Source organism: Botrytis porri, assembly GCF_014898465.1.
Source record: "Botrytis porri strain MUCL 3234 chromosome Unknown BPOR_009, whole genome shotgun sequence".
NCBI classification, from domain to species: Eukaryota; Fungi; Ascomycota; class Leotiomycetes; order Helotiales; family Sclerotiniaceae; genus Botrytis; species Botrytis porri.
In genome coordinates this window covers 1,838,991-1,857,560 of record NW_024066083.1, presented here as the reverse complement: position 1 = coordinate 1,857,560, position 18,570 = coordinate 1,838,991, and the positions used below count along the sequence as shown (strand labels likewise).

The window sequence follows — 18,570 nt, the reverse complement described above, 5'->3', positions numbered from 1 at the left end:
ACTACTACTACTACTATCATTCACTTGATCGATATTCGACTTCGCCTCATTCTCGAGGATCAAGACACGCTCCAAGATAAACCACATAAATCACACACATCCAGCTATTTCAACACAGTTCCTAATATTCCAAATTATCAAATGGTCTTTTTGGGTTGTCCAGAATATGTCTCCCATGTATGCAGGATCCTGGAATACGTCGTCCTATATTCCATGTTAATTTCGTTAAACAAATGCCTTGAGTGATGATAAATGTAAGATGTCCTAGATATGTGTTCATTTTCGGATTCCTTGTTGTGTTTCATTCGAGTAGACGAAATCCGTGAAGGTCCGTTAAGTTAGCATAGAATTCTATAGTTCAATCAAATTTAGGGTCTGATAGATCATTGGGGATAGATGACATGATTATCATTTCCTAGGCTCTGGCATACGGTCCTGTCAAGTCCCATATCAAAGGATGTAAGCCCAGATAGATCTTTCCTCTAGCCATTCCAATCCAACAAACAGAGTACCATGCGGCGTGCGGCGTGAACCACCCCTTTCACACCTCACAACCCTTCCTCCCAAAACCTAAACTCAAAATCCGCCACACTCCTCGTCCCCAGGTCTACATACCCCAAATCCGCCCTCTCCTTCCAGACCCGTGATTACAATTTTACCTCTCTCATTCAACGTTACTTTCTCTTCTTCTTGCTTCTTCTCCTTTGCCTCTTCGAGCTTCGCTTCAACCAGCTGGGAAGTAGAGACGGGGCTGGAAGGTGAAGGTTGAGATGTGGTATTGGCTGGGGTTGAGGTAGATGGTTTGACATCTGATGGTGCAGATTGGAGTTGGCTGTTAGATGCTGGCTTAGAGGCAGAATGAGGGGTCGTTGATGTTGTTGCTGGGACTGTTAGCTTTACTGAAGATGAGCGAAAAGAGGGCGAGGACGAGGAAATGAGAGAGAAATGATGGCTTAGAAAACCGAGGTAGAAAACTTACATTTCTTTCCATCAACATGACCCAAATCCCTTGATGGATCAATGATATTCCTAAGTCTCTTTTTCAATTCTTTCGTTTCTGAAATCACGTTGCGATTAGTAGCCTCTCTTTGTCAAGTCATGAATTCCCAGATTTGACCAGAATCCCATTCAAGAATCCCAATGATTCTCCGTATACAAAACCCACCCTCTATTTATTATCTTCCGAGAAGTAAGAAGAAAAACATAAGAAATGAGCACAAACCAGGAAATCCCCCCTCACTCTTCCGATCCCAAAGCGTATGTTTCAATACCTTGAACCCTCTTACTTCATTCACGTTCTTTTCAGCTTCTCCTTCTACAGAACTAGTAGCATTCTTATTCGCGTTCGCATCTGTAAATAGCTCAACAATAAATGTACCACCGGTACTAGGTTGAAGGGCGACTTCTCCGATATCTGTTCCGAAGGTTGAGAGGAGTTCTTGTGCAAACTATTTGAGGGTTGTTAGATTAGAGGTGTGATTGTAAAGGTTTGGGCGCAATAAGAAAGGAGAGGAGAGATATAAATGAAGAGGCAAATGATAGGTTGAAAAAAGAAAAGGGTAAGAGTATGAAGAGCCTCCTCCAAGTCTCACCCATAGAAAATGAAATGCAAATTAGATGCAGGTGCTGGTGCTGGTGACTACCGAATCGAAAGGCTCTATGTATCCCAATGCCTAGGCTTGAAGCTGCAATTTCATTGTCCAAGATAATAGCAAATTCATTTCATATCAGACCAATTACATCAGGTAGACGAAAATGCCATGCCACTGACATGCTCGCCCTTTCTATTTCCATAGACAGATGAGAACTACACATATCTAAATCCACCAGTGTGTCAGGGCACTGTCAGGAGAAAAGCCCCAAGTAGACACCCGAAAGACAATCTAGTTGTCTTTCCTCCTTCGATGATATCATATCACTTCATGACATCTTCCACGGCCGAAATATAGTGAGGGGAAAAGATCACCGGAGGATTCAGCATCAATCAACAGGTTCCCATGAATCCAGTCAGAAAAGAAGAAATACTACCCATTTCCGCCATCCCACCCCGTTCTATTCCAACCGTATAGATATTTCATAAATCCATCAAGCAGCTCGCAAGACTTCTCTACTCTGTTCATCTCAACCATTCCAAACATCATCTAAACCCTCAAAACTCCAGATATCAATTCAACCCCCTTCTTGCAAATGGAAACAACCCCATCGTGTTAAAGAGACACCACCCGCCCCAACTATCCCTCCAAGAATGAGCATTTCCTTCCCGTCAACACCATTTTACACTCCTTTCTCTCTCAAACATCTACTCAGATGCATATGTACGCCCAACTGCACTTGCTCGACGCTCCACAACCACAATATCATCCACCCATCCATATATCCATACAATATGTACACTCAAGCATCCATACCCTATTCCCCCTCTCCAAAAGGTTAAAGAAAACAAACAACCCTCAGTAGAAAACACACAAACCCCAACTCCCAAGAAAACCCATCTCCCCCCCCCCCCCCAAAAAACGAACAAGCAATCAATCTAAGAAAAGACGAAAGGAAAAAATTCACATACATAAGCCGCCCTCAACATCCACTTACACTGCGTACAAAACTGAATCGACACACGAGGAAGTTTAATCCCACCCACTTGATTCATTCCCTTCTCATCTCCATTCCCATCTCTCTTTTCCTCTCCTCCAACATCCCCGGCGACAATCTTCATTTCATTCATCTTATCCATATTATCAATCTTGACCAAATCCAGATCCAAATCCTAACCCAAATTATTCAAATTCAGGTTCGATACACGAATCCGATTCGATTTCCCACTATCTAGTTACTCCTCTGTATAAAATCCAAATCAATCTTCGTAATCAACCTTCGTAATCCTAATCGCGATTCACAAATATAAATACACATAAATACACAAATACCAGCGCCTGTATTAAATATTCGCGTTTGTTATGCAAAATAAGTGGTGTGCCTAGGTAATTATCTACCCTACCCTACCTACCTACCTACTTTATTACTGTACGAGCCAACCCAGACAGGAATCATTTAAACTTTTTTTCTTCTTTGGCCCGCCTTCCCCGGTTAATTTGAATTACATTGGTTGATTGCTTGATTACCGGTACTCGATCGATGATTTGATTTGATTTTGTTTGATTTATCATTCGTTCATTCAAATTGTTAAATCTCATCCGTGAATTTTGAAGTTATTCTTCGCTGTAATTATTATATATACCTATCTATAGCTACCCAGTCACGCCAGTCTACAAAACCACTACCACTACCACTACCGGTACCTAGCCACTCTTCCTCATTCCATCACATCACATCCCAATCCAATCCAATCAATCCATTCTATTCCCATTTAGATTCCCACCTCGGCGAAGACGTCTGTGCTAGTCTACTAGACCTACTCAGTCTCGCTAGTCAGTCTAATACCTAGTGCATTACCTCTTCATAGCTATCCTATCCCATCCCATCCACCACCCACGTCCACGTCCACCCACCCCAAGAATAAAACCAAACTCCCAAAGTTTCTCTCTCCCTCATACATACCGGTAGCTCTCCCTCAAATCTTGAATTAGAATTTAGAATTCCTAGGACCAAGGTACTAGCCCACCATGTAAACACAATCACCCCCAAAAGTGGCTCAAGCTCCCTCCCATTTGACGCACATCCCTACGCAAGAGCCAGTCAGGGACTCTAGAGAAAAAGCAAAAAATGCGAGGAGAAACAGGAACAGAAACAAGATCAGAAACAAAATACGGAGTAGAAATGGATCATGCAGAACAGATGGAGTGGATGCATGTAGGTAGGTGCAGATAGATGCAGGTGGGTGCAGATTGTAGTGCGGATGAACTTGGGTAATTTGACTTTGGACTACTGTATGGAGTAGATATCTAGAATAACTACGAAGTATAGTACACACCTTAATCCTTAAGTTTGCGCAGAGAGTAGAGTGGGATGAGAATCGTGAGGTGGATTACATACGTACATACAAAGGTATGTGATATTTAGGATTTGCTGAGACAGGATTCCTTCTCATCTCTTCCTCTCTCTCTCTCTCTCTCTCTCTCTCTCTCTCTCTCTGTGAAAGAAAAAACAGACGAACAAATAGACAAATATCTTCAAAGCCTAGATACTATACCGGTACCACTCAGTAGTCATCTAGCTACCTATCTATTTAGCTTTCTTCAGCTACCTCCTCACCAAATGTCATATATATGTTTACCTACTCTGAAGATCTCAACCCCTAATTCACATGACATTATATACATGAAGATACATCATACATCCATCCCATCAATACATCCCACCAAACATCAAACAACCCTTCGCTTCATCAATCCATCCATCAAATCCATCAAATCCATCACATCCATCACATCCATCACATCCATCACATCCATCAATTGTCAAATACCTACCTACATACAAACCTAAAACCCATCAACTCTACTCCCGTAAACCATAAACCCTAAACCATCACACACTCATAAACCCTAATCGCAACCTCCACCCTCCACCCTCCACCCTCCAATCAATCTCCAACCCACCTCAAGCGCAACAAGAATCTAAATCAATAGTCTACTCTATACGATCAACACAATATCTCCATCTAACCCTACCCTACCCAAGCACCTCTACACCCAGCACCTCTGTGCAGCCAGCCAGCCAGCCAACTTCTTTTCTCCATCTATTCGTTCATCTATCTATTCACCCAAGTTCCTTTCCTTTCCTTTCCTTCCCTCTCCTCTCCTCTCCTTTCACCCATTTCCGCTAACGACCAGACCAGACCAGACCAGACCAAAAATCCCCAAACCAAATAAAATCCCCAAACCAAATAAAATCCCCAAACCAAATAAACTCCCCATCTCCCATCTCCCATCTCCCATATAATCAATCCCACTCAAATTCCAACAGAATAAAATACACTTATTACCTACCTAGGTATTTACCTACAAATATGCACCTGCACCTGCACCTGCACTCAAACACAACCCCCAAACAAAATAAATTGGTTGCGAAATTACGCCATCCACTTACCGATCCCACATCATTCCACACCAATTCCAAATATCAGTCTCTCCCCGAGCCCACCTCCCCTAGGTGGGTAGGTAGGTAGGTAGATTGCACAATTTTTGAGTGGAGGATGGTCTTGTATATTATAGATGTTGAATGCCGGAATTAACTCAAATTTATTGCGAGTGTTTCAATTGTGAAGTATTAGATCCTATATGTTAAATATTAAAACATCAGATAGTAGCAAATAGACAAATAGATATAGTTCACATCATATAATCTCACTTACTCACTCTCATGCAAAGTTCATCAGACGTTCAGGTAGATAAATACCAAATACAATATAATATCTCAAAAATGCATTAAAAACAAAAAGTCTCTTCATTCGTATAAAAAAAAAACAATACCATCCCAATGACTTTCCATTGAAATAATCCTATACACAAAGAAGTCCATATGAAGGTGCATACTATGTTTGTTGGTAGTCCTGGGGAAAAAAAGGGTGTAACTACTACGAACAGAAACGAAAAAAATTATTACATGCTTCTTTTCCCATTTCCCCATTTCACTTCTTCTTCATCTTCCTTCTTGATGACTTTATCCTGCCTTTCATTTTCATCAAGAAAAGTCTCAAACAATTGCACGCCTCAAGATACACGTCATAGATACAATCGAATCGAGAGTAACCAGCTTGCTATCGTGCCCTGTCGATGATGAAAATGTACCTCCAATTGGTGAAATATGCTAATGCTTCTTCCGGTATCCTCATAAGAAAAAAAGCAGGCCTATAATGGAAAGGTTCGAGAAGAAACTTTTGGAATTTCTGGAAATGATGTCGAAGAAGGCTGAAAAGTGAATGATTTCCCCAATACGCCCCGTTAATAACGCCCATTATTCTGGTCTGCTACCTTCCTCTCTCCCTCTGTATGGTGATGTACGTGATTTTTGTAAACGGAAGGATCGATATCGAAATTGGTGTATCTGAATGGATTGATGAATTGAGTGATTGATAAAATTATGATTGGTCATTGTCGGGTCGTTCGTATGCTTTCCATTTCGAATTATCTTGATGTATTCTTCCTTGTCTTACATCACCAAACAGCATCCACCACTTTGTTGCGGCGCATATGGATCATCCTTCTTATCAACGGCACCCCAAATTGATGGAACCATAAAATCTTTGGTTTGACTGGTATATTGAATAATACTAAATAGATGTCAGGTATAAGTAACTTCTCAGGTAGTCAAGAGGTGAAGAGGAGTAAATTTACCTCTTAGCAGCTTGAGAGACTGGGATCCTTTCGCGTTCTAAATCTTCTCGGAGCCGATTGTTCAATTCAGTAAGACGTCTTAATTTGAGATCTGCCATTGATTGTTTATTCTTCTTAATTTGCGATGGGTCACCAACATCTCGAGATGAATAACCTTGAGGCATGGTTAGAGGTGTAGGTGTAGATGGAGGTAGTCGAGTTGGTGTGGTTGTGTGGATGTGTGGTTGTGTGGATGTGTGGTTGTGTGGTTGTGTCGAGGTGAGCTGGATCGGGAAATTAGTTCAATTCGTGTTGCGACAGACAGGATAAGGAGAAGTTCGAAGCAAAGAGGTCGAAACATACCAAAGAAGCTTATGGTCGTTAATTACAATTAGAAATTGATTGTTATGGTATCAGAGACGGTATCAGAAACAAATTGAATTGAACTGATTGTCGTTTTGACGTGATTGTGATGTATTTGAAAGGAGTGGTATTGTTTGTGGTATGGACAGTGATGATGGTCTAAGGTCGAGAACGATGGGAGGGAAGTTTAATTTGGATTGCTGAAAAGAATCGGTACGGGTACGGTACGTCGGTTCGCTATTTCCCGTTTAAGCCTTGAAAGATGTAGGTAAGAAGAAGAAGTGGTCAGACAAACAGATAAGGGTGAAATGAAGATGAAGATGAAGAAGTGAATATAAAAGAATAAGAGTAATAATAATAATAATAGTAGTAGTAGTAGTAGTAATAAAAAATTGATATGTGTAGGTATCGACAGGAAGGTTAATTATTATTGTTTTTGTGCTCTTGGGAGAATTTTACCTTGGTGAGTTACAATTAGTTACGGTACCGGTACTCCTCTCTTATTAGTCAGTAGGGGAAAAAAAAGGGACAAGACATTCGATGTGGCTTTGGCGTTTTTGGGTTTCTCTTCACTCTCTCACGTGATGCAATATAATCCCTGGCAATGTGCAAGAAAAAAGCTATGAAGATCTTGGTACCAAGGTAGGTATCACGGAAAAGCTCACTCTCAGGTCCTCACTCTTTTAACATCTAGCTATTTCTCCATCCGATCGCAATGCGGAGGATACCTACCATACTTAAGCTCAAACTTCTCCGAACGTCACTGACTGAACGAATAATTCTCCCAAGTCTCACTCTCTCTCCCTCGTGACTTCTAGCTTATACTTCACAACTTGACATTCAACGGTTCTAGATACCTACGTCCTCTCACCATACATTAAACAGCCAAGTCTATTGATGATCTCTACATCTTTCCAAAGCTCATCGCTTTCAATTATTTCACAGCTACAACCTACCACCATACCAATAATTCCACAAGACATTTATAATACACTCAGTCAGTCTACTTCACTGTCTCGAGACTGTCTAATCCCAAAGAAAGGCCCACTATTTCTACAACCGACTACTGGCGGTGCTGTACGATATCTACTCCGTATATCCCAATACCAACACAGAGTTTTCAGTACACACTGATCAATTGCGTGTATCTAGTATCTCTGTTCCTTAGTTCTTTCCGAAATCAAGCAATGCTCTTGAATTGTATGTAACTAGGTGTTCTAAGTAAAAGATCCGAAGTCCCACATATGTCAAACTGTCTATTTTCGATATTCCACGATAATCCAATTTGATATCCTGATTTCTTCAAAATTTGCACACATGACGAATTACTAGCTCAAATTATGGTGAACGCACAATGACAATTGACTGGTGTTTTATGACTAGATGAATTGATAGAAAATCTGAACCACATAAAAGACATCAAACTCACACACCAAGTATTACCCCACCCCAATGTCAGCAACCTGAAATATGATCCAGTTTACCTCCTCTGCTACAATACCCCCATCCCACAAAACTCCTCACCCCATCCATCTCCCCCAAATACCTCTTAATAAACCACAAAAGATCCCAGTGAACCCTCAAGATACAGACTCTCATCCAACTCAACGTCGAAATCTGCGCCTTCCCCATCTTGGGTCGACTTATTTGATTCAGAACTCGAATCGCCATAGTTTCCTAGAAACTTCAACTTAGACAAATTCTGAGGGTGATCCAAGCCCACCTCATTCTTTACATAATTACTCGGGGCTGACACACAGCCTATTCGCGTATAAAAGCTATTTGGTGACGTCGCTCGCTCCTGGAGAAGTAATGCATGAAACCAAAAATCTTCATTATCCGACCCATCTGAGTTTGACAAGATAGGAAGGACTATCACCTCTTTTTCCGCATTGGTCGGCCGGTGCATCTAGCTTTACATAAATAAATCTATCTTCACCCTGCCCAGCGAGGAGGAGAACATTGCCATATCTCTTATCGTTGACAATTGTGTCGCGTATTAGCAGTCCCTGCGCACGAAAGTATCCATCCAATATGGAACCAGTGTCATCGACGCTGGAAACGGGCGTAACTTGTACTTCATCAATTTCAATGTGATATTTAGTATTGGAATGGACGGAAGCAGGGTCGATAAAGCCATCCACAGAGGCCCAGGACCAAGTCGGCGCTCGATAGTCTTTCGGGCGAGAAATGGACAGACCGCTCCAAAGAAGCTGATCGACAAACATATATCTCCAAAGGCCTGCCACATAGACATCACCGAAACTTGCCCGTGTGCACTTGGCCAGGGCACTGACTGCAACTAGTTTGTCCGAATCTTTCGTTAGATATGTTTGACTGTAAAGGACAATTCATTGCGCCCATCTATCGTAAGCAATGCCTTTCATGGTCTTGTTAGCACCGTCTATCAGATACTTCCTTCCATATGAATCGGAACCCGACAGTGGTCTTGACTTGAAATTCATCTGCTTGCAAACTCTTGGTAGCCCTGCTGGGTATGTTTCGCAACTAGCCATCTCCCTGCATTCCCAGAGTAGTTCGCTATCACAAAAATGGAGTGATCGAGGGGACAAGACACGTTCTTGCAAAACCCAGCCTCGCTCTAGCAGTGGTCCACTGTACAATCTCTTGTTCCAGATGTTCTCGTCGATTAAATAGAATAGATCGTTCTGAGCACCTTCCCATTTTGACTGAACTGCTGGACACAGCTCCAACACCTTTGGGTCTCGAGATCGAGAAAGACCCTCATGACTGTTTTTAGAGGCTGTAGCCATTATATTCAGACTACTGTTGCCATAGACATTTTCCATAGAGACAGATTCAGTCTGCCAGTCATCCTCAGAGTCCTGTATGATACAAAGTGAGTCTATCCATATGTAAGGAGTAGAAAACTTTCTAGCAATAAATACAGCCTCAACAAACGTCTTCGGGAGTCGCTCGAGAGGGATACCAGCTTTAAACATTTCCAGATTCGAAACTGTAAGCTTTAGAATATTGGAATTTCCCCAGCAATGACTTAGGGTTGAATAACGTGAGTCCTGGGCCGCTTCTTCTTTTGTTACAACAAGCCTGACATATTTTTCATCTTCATCAATGCGAAGCAGTCTAGTTGGCATGAGGCACTTGGATGCCAGTGGAGCGGTGCAAGTGGTATGCTTCAGTAGACATTCACGATACCACTCAGAAGCTTGTGCCAGTGCAGCATCTGACATCGTGGTATTTCCTGCGATTGACGCATGATTTGTTTCTGGTCCATCATACTCTAGATTGAAGTATGAGTATAGCTGGTTGGTAAGATCTCTAACTTTGGCCTACCGTGGTGTGACATTACGACGAACCTACAATAATCCACTCCAAGTCGAAATGTGAGGAATAGTTGTCTTTTGCGAAATACCGGATCTAATTGCTACATTGAGGATCCTATCAAGGGAGAGATTCCTGCAAGTGTATTCTTAATATCTATATTCTTGCTGAAAGATTCTAGTAATCGATGACAAATCCAACAGCCAGAGGCCGAAGCATCAATGATTGATTGCAAAGAAGAATGATGATGAGGATAACGCATCCGTGAACTTATCTCACTCGCCATTCGACGGCTATAAAAGATCTTCTGGCACGCTTCGCAAAGCATCTTAACTCTATATTTGACACCGTAGAACACGCAAGTACACACAAAGAAGACGATGAAAAGTCGTCTGACGTTATGTAAACTTTACACTCATCAGCGCGGCTGATTTGCGCAGCAAGGCCAACTCATCGATAAAAAACGTCATCTTATACACCTATTTGATTAGTCCAGAATTATCTAGCCAATGATGAATTGTGATTCCACCGGCTAAAATCAGATAGAACAGAAAAAACAATGAGGCTCAAATCGAATACTTATCCAACCAGATGTTGATGACGAAGGGGTGTTATCATCGATATGCACCCATATCCATTCATAAAACATGTGCGCAATCTTTGCGAACAGTGTTTATTTGGAACATATTCAAACCCGTCTCGCTGTCTATGAACTTCTGAATACAGAGATCGAGTGGGATCTAGCCAGCTTCAGGAATAATGAACCAAATAAACCAACCAAACGAAGACAAAACAAGGTAAACGATCGAAAAACACAACCTCACTTCAACAATGCCGCATCATACTTCATCTTCGCTCCATCCCAATCATCGCTGCGTCTACCAACTCAAAAAAGTTCCACTCCCTCACAATACCAGCAACCTTATTGTAACTCAAGTACAAAGTGCGAGTATGAATCAGAGAATTGAAATCCTCTCATCCTCTTGGTCTTAGTCTTAGACGCTTGGACCATACAGTAATCATACCTACTACCAATTCGCCGGACTTCACTTCCCTCGACCTGTCAGTAGGTATTTCGAAGAACGATTCTGACGAAAAGTGGAAGAGCTTACAATTTATAACTCTAACATATCATTTCTTGTACTATTATTCGATTTCCAGATAACGTGACTTTAAAGAGTCTTCAATTTGGCGAGTTTAAGTTAGTGCTGCTGATTAATTCATTCATCCAGCTGGAGCTTAAGTGAGGAAGATTATATCAAGAGGAAGATGTAAGCAGTAGGTAGTACCTACCTAGTATATGCAATCTCAAGGTCAAAGCTCTCGAGAACTAGATTGAGATATATGCACAGATCTTCACAACCGTAAATGGTTTCCATCTAAATGTGCTGGGAATGAAATCTCAGGGAAGATATAAGTACGTATTCTGACCAATCGGTATCTGAACGAGAGGTAGAACGGGGAGACTGATATGGAGGATTACATTTATACTACATATGAGTAAACATACATGTTCTCCCTAACTTTTACAGCTAAAGATGTTTCTGCGGCATGAACTAATAGGGAGAAAGAGTATCAAGATAACAATCTCGTCTCTTCTTGCGGTAGTAACGTCTATTCAAAATTCAAGAAAATCATCAAAACAAAATAAAAATACATCTAACCACCACACCACACTACACCCCAACCTGCTCTCCCCTCCCGTTCCCATCCCCATCTCTCCCCAAGAACTTCCACCCACTCCACCCCAACAAACCTCCTTCCCATTCGACTTCTCCTCATCCTCCTCCCAACTAAAATCAACCTTCATATTCCCATCCAACGACAAATCCACCTACGCACCCTATTCAACACCCTCACGATCCAATTCCACACTCTATCACCCCTCTTCATAATCTTCCCCTACAGCATCGCGCTCAACACAAACGTGACATACGTATCATGATACTTCGAAAACTCAGCTTTCCTTCAGACGTCATCTCTCTTGTATCCGCGCGGACATTATCACCGGGGTCGTCGATAGCGAGTTTGGTGACTTGACACCAGGAATTGGAGGTGATGCGGAGAGGGTTGTGGGTGTTGTTTTTAATTCTGATGCTTGAAAATCAAATTAGATGTATGTATAAGAGAACTTTCGGCTAGAATACTATATTATGTAGAGGGTTTTTAAAGATTCTTAATATCTGATTAGGATTGAGTATTTGGGTGGATGAGAAGATATCTATTAGGTGATGAATACTGAGATGATGTTTTTGAATCATATCTACAGCTGAACTCTTCACAGAATCAGAGTCACACCACCACATGATCATTCCACCATATCAAGATCCAATCCAATCATATGAAGATCAAAATCAAAATCAAAATCAAACCCATCAAATACGACAACACGAAAACACGATTCCCAAAAGATAGATCCTATCCCCCTCTCTTCTCTTCTCCTTTTCAACACCCACCAAAGAGCTAATATCGAACTAATAGCATCCAATACCTTCATGAGATCCCTTCTCAATTTCTCCAATTCACCAATTCATCAATTCTCAATCTGTATCCCATCGACCTGATCAAGTATCAAGTATGAAATATCAAGCAATCATTTGTACTCTAGCACTCTCGCACTCTCGCACTATATCCTTCTATAACTTCTACAAATCACATCAGACTGACTAACTACCTACACAAAAACCAAGTACTCAAGTATCCAATTATGAATTCTACTCGACAAATTTCGAGATCCAATTAAATCAAACAGCAAAACAATGAAGATACGATACTCGAGTAGAAGAGGGGAGAATAAGAAAGAAGAAAGAAACATAGTATCTCGATATCCCATTATATTCTCTTCAGAATATTACACACGTACATGTACAAAGATTATCGATATCAAGAAGTGCACCAGTCATTCATCGATTCCAAGTTCCAAGAGATAAATATCAAGTAGGGAGGAAGAAGAAGAAGGGAAAAATTGTGAGATTCTATAATAAGTATACTAAATCACTTATTAATATCTTACTAATCAAGCTATATATGTATTAATAATATAAGTATAATATGATTTTATATTATAAAATTATATTATTATATTATAATATAGCTATATCTCTTATCAAATTGATTTATAATGAAATAGAATGAGATGAAATCATATGGAAGATTGTTAATAAATTAACTAAATTGATTAATTGTATTTTTCTTTTATGATATAAAATGATTCTGTAAGATTCGATTTAAATCGATTTTATTTATAAGCATAGAAACTACTAGAATTTCATTATAAACTATATAAACCTAGGATATTCTTTAAAGAAAACCTAGGAAAAAGCAAGCAAATTCAGCTCAATTAAGCTCTTTCTTATAACTTGTCTTCAATTCAACTCTTATATTATATTCGATTCGTCCCTCAAGCTAAAGTGACCAAGTCTTCCACTATTACTAGAATATTAATATTATTATTATATTCTAGAACTTACATCCAACAAAAATGATGGGAAGAGAAAGATAGAGAGGACTAGATATTTTATTCTATTTTCGGAATAATCATATATATATGGGAAATTTGAACCAAAACTTTCCAGATCAAAACTTTCTAAGAATCAAAATCAAACCAAATCAAATTACAAACGAGTAGAGAGAAAACAATAGTGTGACACGAAACATCCATTTCATTTCCACCCCCTCTCCCCTCTCCCCTCATCTCCCACTCCAAGAAATCCAAAATCCCAAAATAAAAAGTCTCCAAAGTGTCCCATCCCCAAAACAAACCCATCACCATACCGCCCATCCCCCCCCAAATTCCAAACCACATTCACATTCCCCAGAATCCCAATCAATAAACCCCAATCCATCAATCCACACCACACAAATCTACATTCCTCTTCACCAATGCATACCCCAAACCCCAAACTCCAATCCACTTATCTTAACTCTAGTATTCCTAGTCCGCATTCATAATATTTCCCTCCCCTCATCCCTATCCTCAACCCAAAAAGGAAAGAATAACTGAAACCCTCTCACCACCTCCCACCCCCCAAAAAACTCTCCTTCCGTCACTCCCTCATTCTTCGATTGCCGTTTTCATTATTGATGCAAGTTCTATCCAGCCATAACATTTAATGTATTGAAAATTAAATACCTATGCACTCTAACATCTTCGAGTAATGATGGTTGGAATTTCTATAGATCATTGACTTTGATTAATGCATAGCAAGAATTTAAAACTTGCTTCTCCTTTGCTTTTCGTGTTACTTTCATAACAATGCCTTTTCCTAAGAAATTGATTCCATTTGCATCGTTACTAACCGCGACATTTTTGCTATTACTCTTCAAACCATTTCTCCGCACTCGATGGGAACCGAATGAATTAGGGGCTAGTCAACACAATGATAAACGAATATATGGTGCGAGATGGAGGACGATGCAAGAAACACAGAAACCGATAACCTTTCGTCCAGGGATTGTGAAACCATATCCTGCAACATATTCGAAAATGCTCGTTATCTCCAGGACGAAAGACGAGGATGTGAATTGGATCAGAGAGAATTTCGAAAATGATACTAGTATCCAATCAACCATATATACCGCGGACGATCCTCAAGCCAAATATCATCCACCCAAGAATAAAGGTCATGAGGTTATGATATACCTTTCATATATAATTGAGAATTATAACAATCTTTCGGATGTGAACATATTCATGCATTCTCATCAAATGACATGGCACAACAATGACCTACTCGATCTCGATGCAGTTCAGATGATCTCGAGACTTTCTTCCGAACGTGTTGTACGAGAAGGATATATGAATCTACGGTGTCATTGGCATCCAGGATGTCCGGATTGGATGCATCCAGGAATCGTGGAGGAGGATGATGATAAACAAGAGCAGACGATTATGGCAAGAGCATGGCTGGAACTTTTCCCACTTGAACCGATTCCCACAGTGCTTGCACAACCTTGTTGCGCACAATTTGCCGTTTCGAAAGAGAGGATTCGAACTCTACCACTGGCAAGATACATTTCCTATCGAGATTGGTTGTTGAGAACAGAGATATCGGATTATATAAGTGGTCGAGTGTGGGAATATATATGGCAATTTGTTTTTGCCGGACAAACGACTTTATGCCCGCCAGAGCACATTTGCTACTGTGATGGGTATGGTATTTGCTTTGGAGGAGAAATGGAATATCAAGCTTATTGGGAGAATCAAACCGAAAAGGATAATTTGAGCATTCAACTTGAGGACTGGAATCTACGAAATGGAGAGATGCAGAGTTTAATAGATGAGGGAAGAGGAAATGACATGGAGAATTCGGAGAAACCCGACTCTGCAACCAAAGAGAAGCTAGAGAGGGAGATTGATGAGATTCAACGCTGGCTAGAAACGGCCAAAGAAGAAGCAATGAAACGTGGGGATGTGGCTCTTACTCGAGCGATAGAAGCTGGTAGAGAATGGAAGAATGGAGATGGATTTTGATGACCCAGGTGGAACCATCAATTAATTGTGTCATTGTCTTGCCTCTCTGAAGGTTCAATCCGACCATAATTTACTCAACAGATGAAGCTTGAGGTTGCCTCATCACGGTACTCGCTCATGAAGTTATTGGGGGAAGAGATGCTCCAACTCCATGCGACATACAAGAAACAAGGAATGTCCCGGTTTGAGAGAGAAAGATCGACGACTGAACATCTGGCACTTGAGGTTCACTACCGTAATCTTATATATGGAAGATTAGTGTGCCAGTTCTTAACCCACAAAATATCTTTGCAATCACTCATTCAGGTTACATCAAAGCTTAGCCTCATGTCCCCTGAGAGATCCCGCACACTGCCACCAGAGCGTGGAGCACGTGTCGATCACGTGTAAGGTTCATGGTCATTGAGTCCTTGCGTCCTTGACGGATTTTGTCATATTTTCTGGGTTTTGGATGGAGTATAGATGAAACTGTTCCAGATGTGGCTTGTAGAGATCGTTGAGATGATGGATTTCCGATGAGAGAGAGGGGTGGAGGATAGGGATAGCTACAGAATGATTTGATTTTCAGCATGATTTGGAAAGTGGGAATGGCAGAAATTCGAGTGTAAATGATGATGACGGGAACCAATATTTGACGGGAGGGGACTTTGGGAAGTAATATAATATACTCGGTATGATGTAAAGTGGAAGGGGGAAGAGGTGGGATGAGATGGATCATGGTTCTTTGCCATTGCTCAATAGTTAGGTAATGAATATTGATATACCACAATAGCCAATCTCAATGGACAAAGCATTACGAGTTGTGGATTAATACGAGGAAATACTTCATGGCGGTCTTTGAACATTCATTTGAATGATGATAGCCTTGCTGATGAGTATCATTGGTGTTGTTGTGTATGGTTCCAAGGTAAGTGATATATTGTAGATATCTGAAGTTTCTCCAGATAGCACCTAGGTAGCGTACACGAGATAACGACGACAATACATTAATTGATTGATTGATGTTGATTCTTCAGGAATCAGATGAAGTGATTCCAAACCTTCCAGGGTTTAACCTTACTATGATGGCCCATCCACATGCATTCAATTATTCAATTATTCCATTATTCCATAAAAATTATAGAATAAATCCTACCGAGTACAGAAGTATAAGCCCGATGAGCCCCATCCGGCTCACTAAGGCTTTACGCACCGAGCCACCATACATACACGAACGAAAGATCCGACCCATAGCATAGACATTACATCCTGTCCGCCTTGACTTGTTTCTTCGTCTCCGCGCGTTCACATCTTTGCTTCTTCTGCGTCTTCGGTATCCTTTTTCTCGATTCGACATAGAGTTTGCGATCTCGTCTGGTGAATGGTCCAAGTGATGATGGATAGCAGATCGATCACCTTTTCTCTTTCCTCGTAAGCGAACCGTGTTGGAAGTATTCCGTTAGACTGGCTCGACGGGATTTGATATCTGATAGATTAGATCAGCTCGAGGTCAGGGACACAAGTAATGAAAGGGGCCAGACCACCGAGTACAGTAGTCAGATGGCGTTGGTGTACTCGGCACCCGAGACAGAACCAAACCATTCACTAATAATGCTGTCTCGAGGAGAATAAGATAAAGATGCTGAAGAGCACGAGGTACCGTGTCTCGTGCTTGTGTTTCCCATGTCACTGTCACAATGACCGTTACACCGTTGGTCGTGTCTCAATCTTGGTGTATGTACTATGTGTGATGTTGTATACTAGGTACTATGCTATGTACATGTACGCATGTTACCAGAGTTCCAACGTTTACCAGTAACATGGCACTTAAGTCGGGTACCCTACTTTCGGGCCCCCCCCCTTTTGGGCCACTTTTTACACCAAAAATGGAATTTTTAACTTTCTTATTTATGAATAGAATTTATTGAAAATTTATAAATATATAATTTAGATCATTTTTAGCTTACCTTGAAAATTTCAGATTTTTAGGAATTTTCTGTATTGAGATCTAGAGCTTTAAAATATCGATTTTTAAATTTATATAAGAATCACATATAAATTTGAAACTTTTATAAAATCTTTAATAACTTTTTAATAAAAATTATTAAAAATAAATTATAAAATTTTATTATAAATTTATAATATATTTATTTTAAAGGATTCTGAAAAAAAAGGAAATTTCCTATAAATAAATATTTAAAAGAATACCCTTAAAATTACAGAAATTATTTATACTATTCTAAACTCATTGTATATTATATCTCTATATCTATTAATTTTTTTTAATTTTTTATTATTTTTTATATAGATTTAAATTCAAAACTTTCAAAAAGATATATAGTTTTCTTTTAATGGTTATTATTAAAAAGTTATTAAAGATTTTATAGAAATTTTAAATTTATATGTAATTCTTATATAAATTTAAAAATCGATATTTTAAAGCTTTAAATCTTAATACAGAAAATTCCTAAAATTTTCAAATTTTCAAAATAAGTTTAAAATAGCTTAAATTATATAGATTCAGATTTTTATTAAATTAGATTATATATTAATAAAGATATTAATAGATTAAAAAAGCGATTTTTGATATAAAAAGGTGGCCCAAAACAGAGGTGGCCCGAAAGTAGGGTGGTCGACTTACATTACACCCATATTGCACCAGCATCTGTTTGGTCGTGGTAGATATGTAGACAAGGGCTTGGGAGGCAAAGACGGGGAAATTCATACCATTGGATAAGATGTTATTTTGGGAAGTGTCACCTACTCGAGCAGGTAGGTCAATCAGAGCGATGGTATTACTTTTTTCTACGACGGGGTAATTACTTGGTAAGAGGTATATGACCTCCTAGCTACCTTACCCTACCTATCATGATCAATTGCTCTCAACCAGATGAGTTTGACAAAACAAGTCTTTCTTTTGGTACGATATTACCATGTACGAAGTACAATGAATGCAATGTCCCATGCAATTTACAATCAATGCCATGTGCGATACCCACGATTTTCTCTTAAGAATGTCCTTTCCTTTTTCCTCTCCCCCCCCCCAACATTGGATGAACACTTTGAAGTTCTCCCATCAAGCAAGGACTCTCTTTTCATCCGAAAGCCTTGAAGGCTAAACCGTCGTCGCCAATTCTGTCAAATGAATTGATTTGGATACGATACCCCTGCTAAGATCAA

The 18,570-nt window shown here is 40.0% G+C and overlaps 4 protein-coding genes across 4 annotated transcripts; 1 reads left to right on the top strand and 3 right to left on the bottom strand.

The window, feature by feature from the left end:
• Nucleotides 1-576: 576 nt before the first annotated feature.
• Nucleotides 577-2,731, bottom strand: EAF01_007345 (uncharacterized protein; the record flags this gene model as incomplete). The annotated part of the gene is made up of 4 exons (XM_038915600.1): nucleotides 577-881; nucleotides 980-1,057; nucleotides 1,223-1,448; nucleotides 2,564-2,731. The coding sequence occupies 4 exons, from the start codon at nucleotides 2,729-2,731 to the stop codon at nucleotides 577-579; spliced, it is 777 nt and encodes a 258-aa protein (XP_038769238.1).
• Nucleotides 2,732-6,108: 3,377 nt separating this feature from the next.
• On the bottom strand, nucleotides 6,109-6,457 carry EAF01_007344 (uncharacterized protein; the record flags this gene model as incomplete). Its single annotated transcript, XM_038915599.1, has 2 exons — nucleotides 6,109-6,229; nucleotides 6,294-6,457. 2 exons carry the CDS (start codon nucleotides 6,455-6,457, stop codon nucleotides 6,109-6,111), a joined length of 285 nt encoding a protein of 94 aa, XP_038769237.1.
• Nucleotides 6,458-8,470: 2,013 nt separating this feature from the next.
• Nucleotides 8,471-9,963, bottom strand: EAF01_007343 (uncharacterized protein; the record flags this gene model as incomplete). Its single annotated transcript, XM_038915598.1, has 3 exons — nucleotides 8,471-8,972; nucleotides 9,051-9,897; nucleotides 9,951-9,963. 3 exons carry the CDS (start codon nucleotides 9,961-9,963, stop codon nucleotides 8,471-8,473), a joined length of 1,362 nt encoding a protein of 453 aa, XP_038769236.1.
• Nucleotides 9,964-14,193: 4,230 nt separating this feature from the next.
• EAF01_007342 (uncharacterized protein) lies at nucleotides 14,194-15,411 on the top strand (the record flags this gene model as incomplete). Its single annotated transcript, XM_038915597.1, has 1 exon — nucleotides 14,194-15,411. One exon carries the CDS (start codon nucleotides 14,194-14,196, stop codon nucleotides 15,409-15,411), a length of 1,218 nt encoding a protein of 405 aa, XP_038769235.1.
• Nucleotides 15,412-18,570: the final 3,159 nt, after the last annotated feature.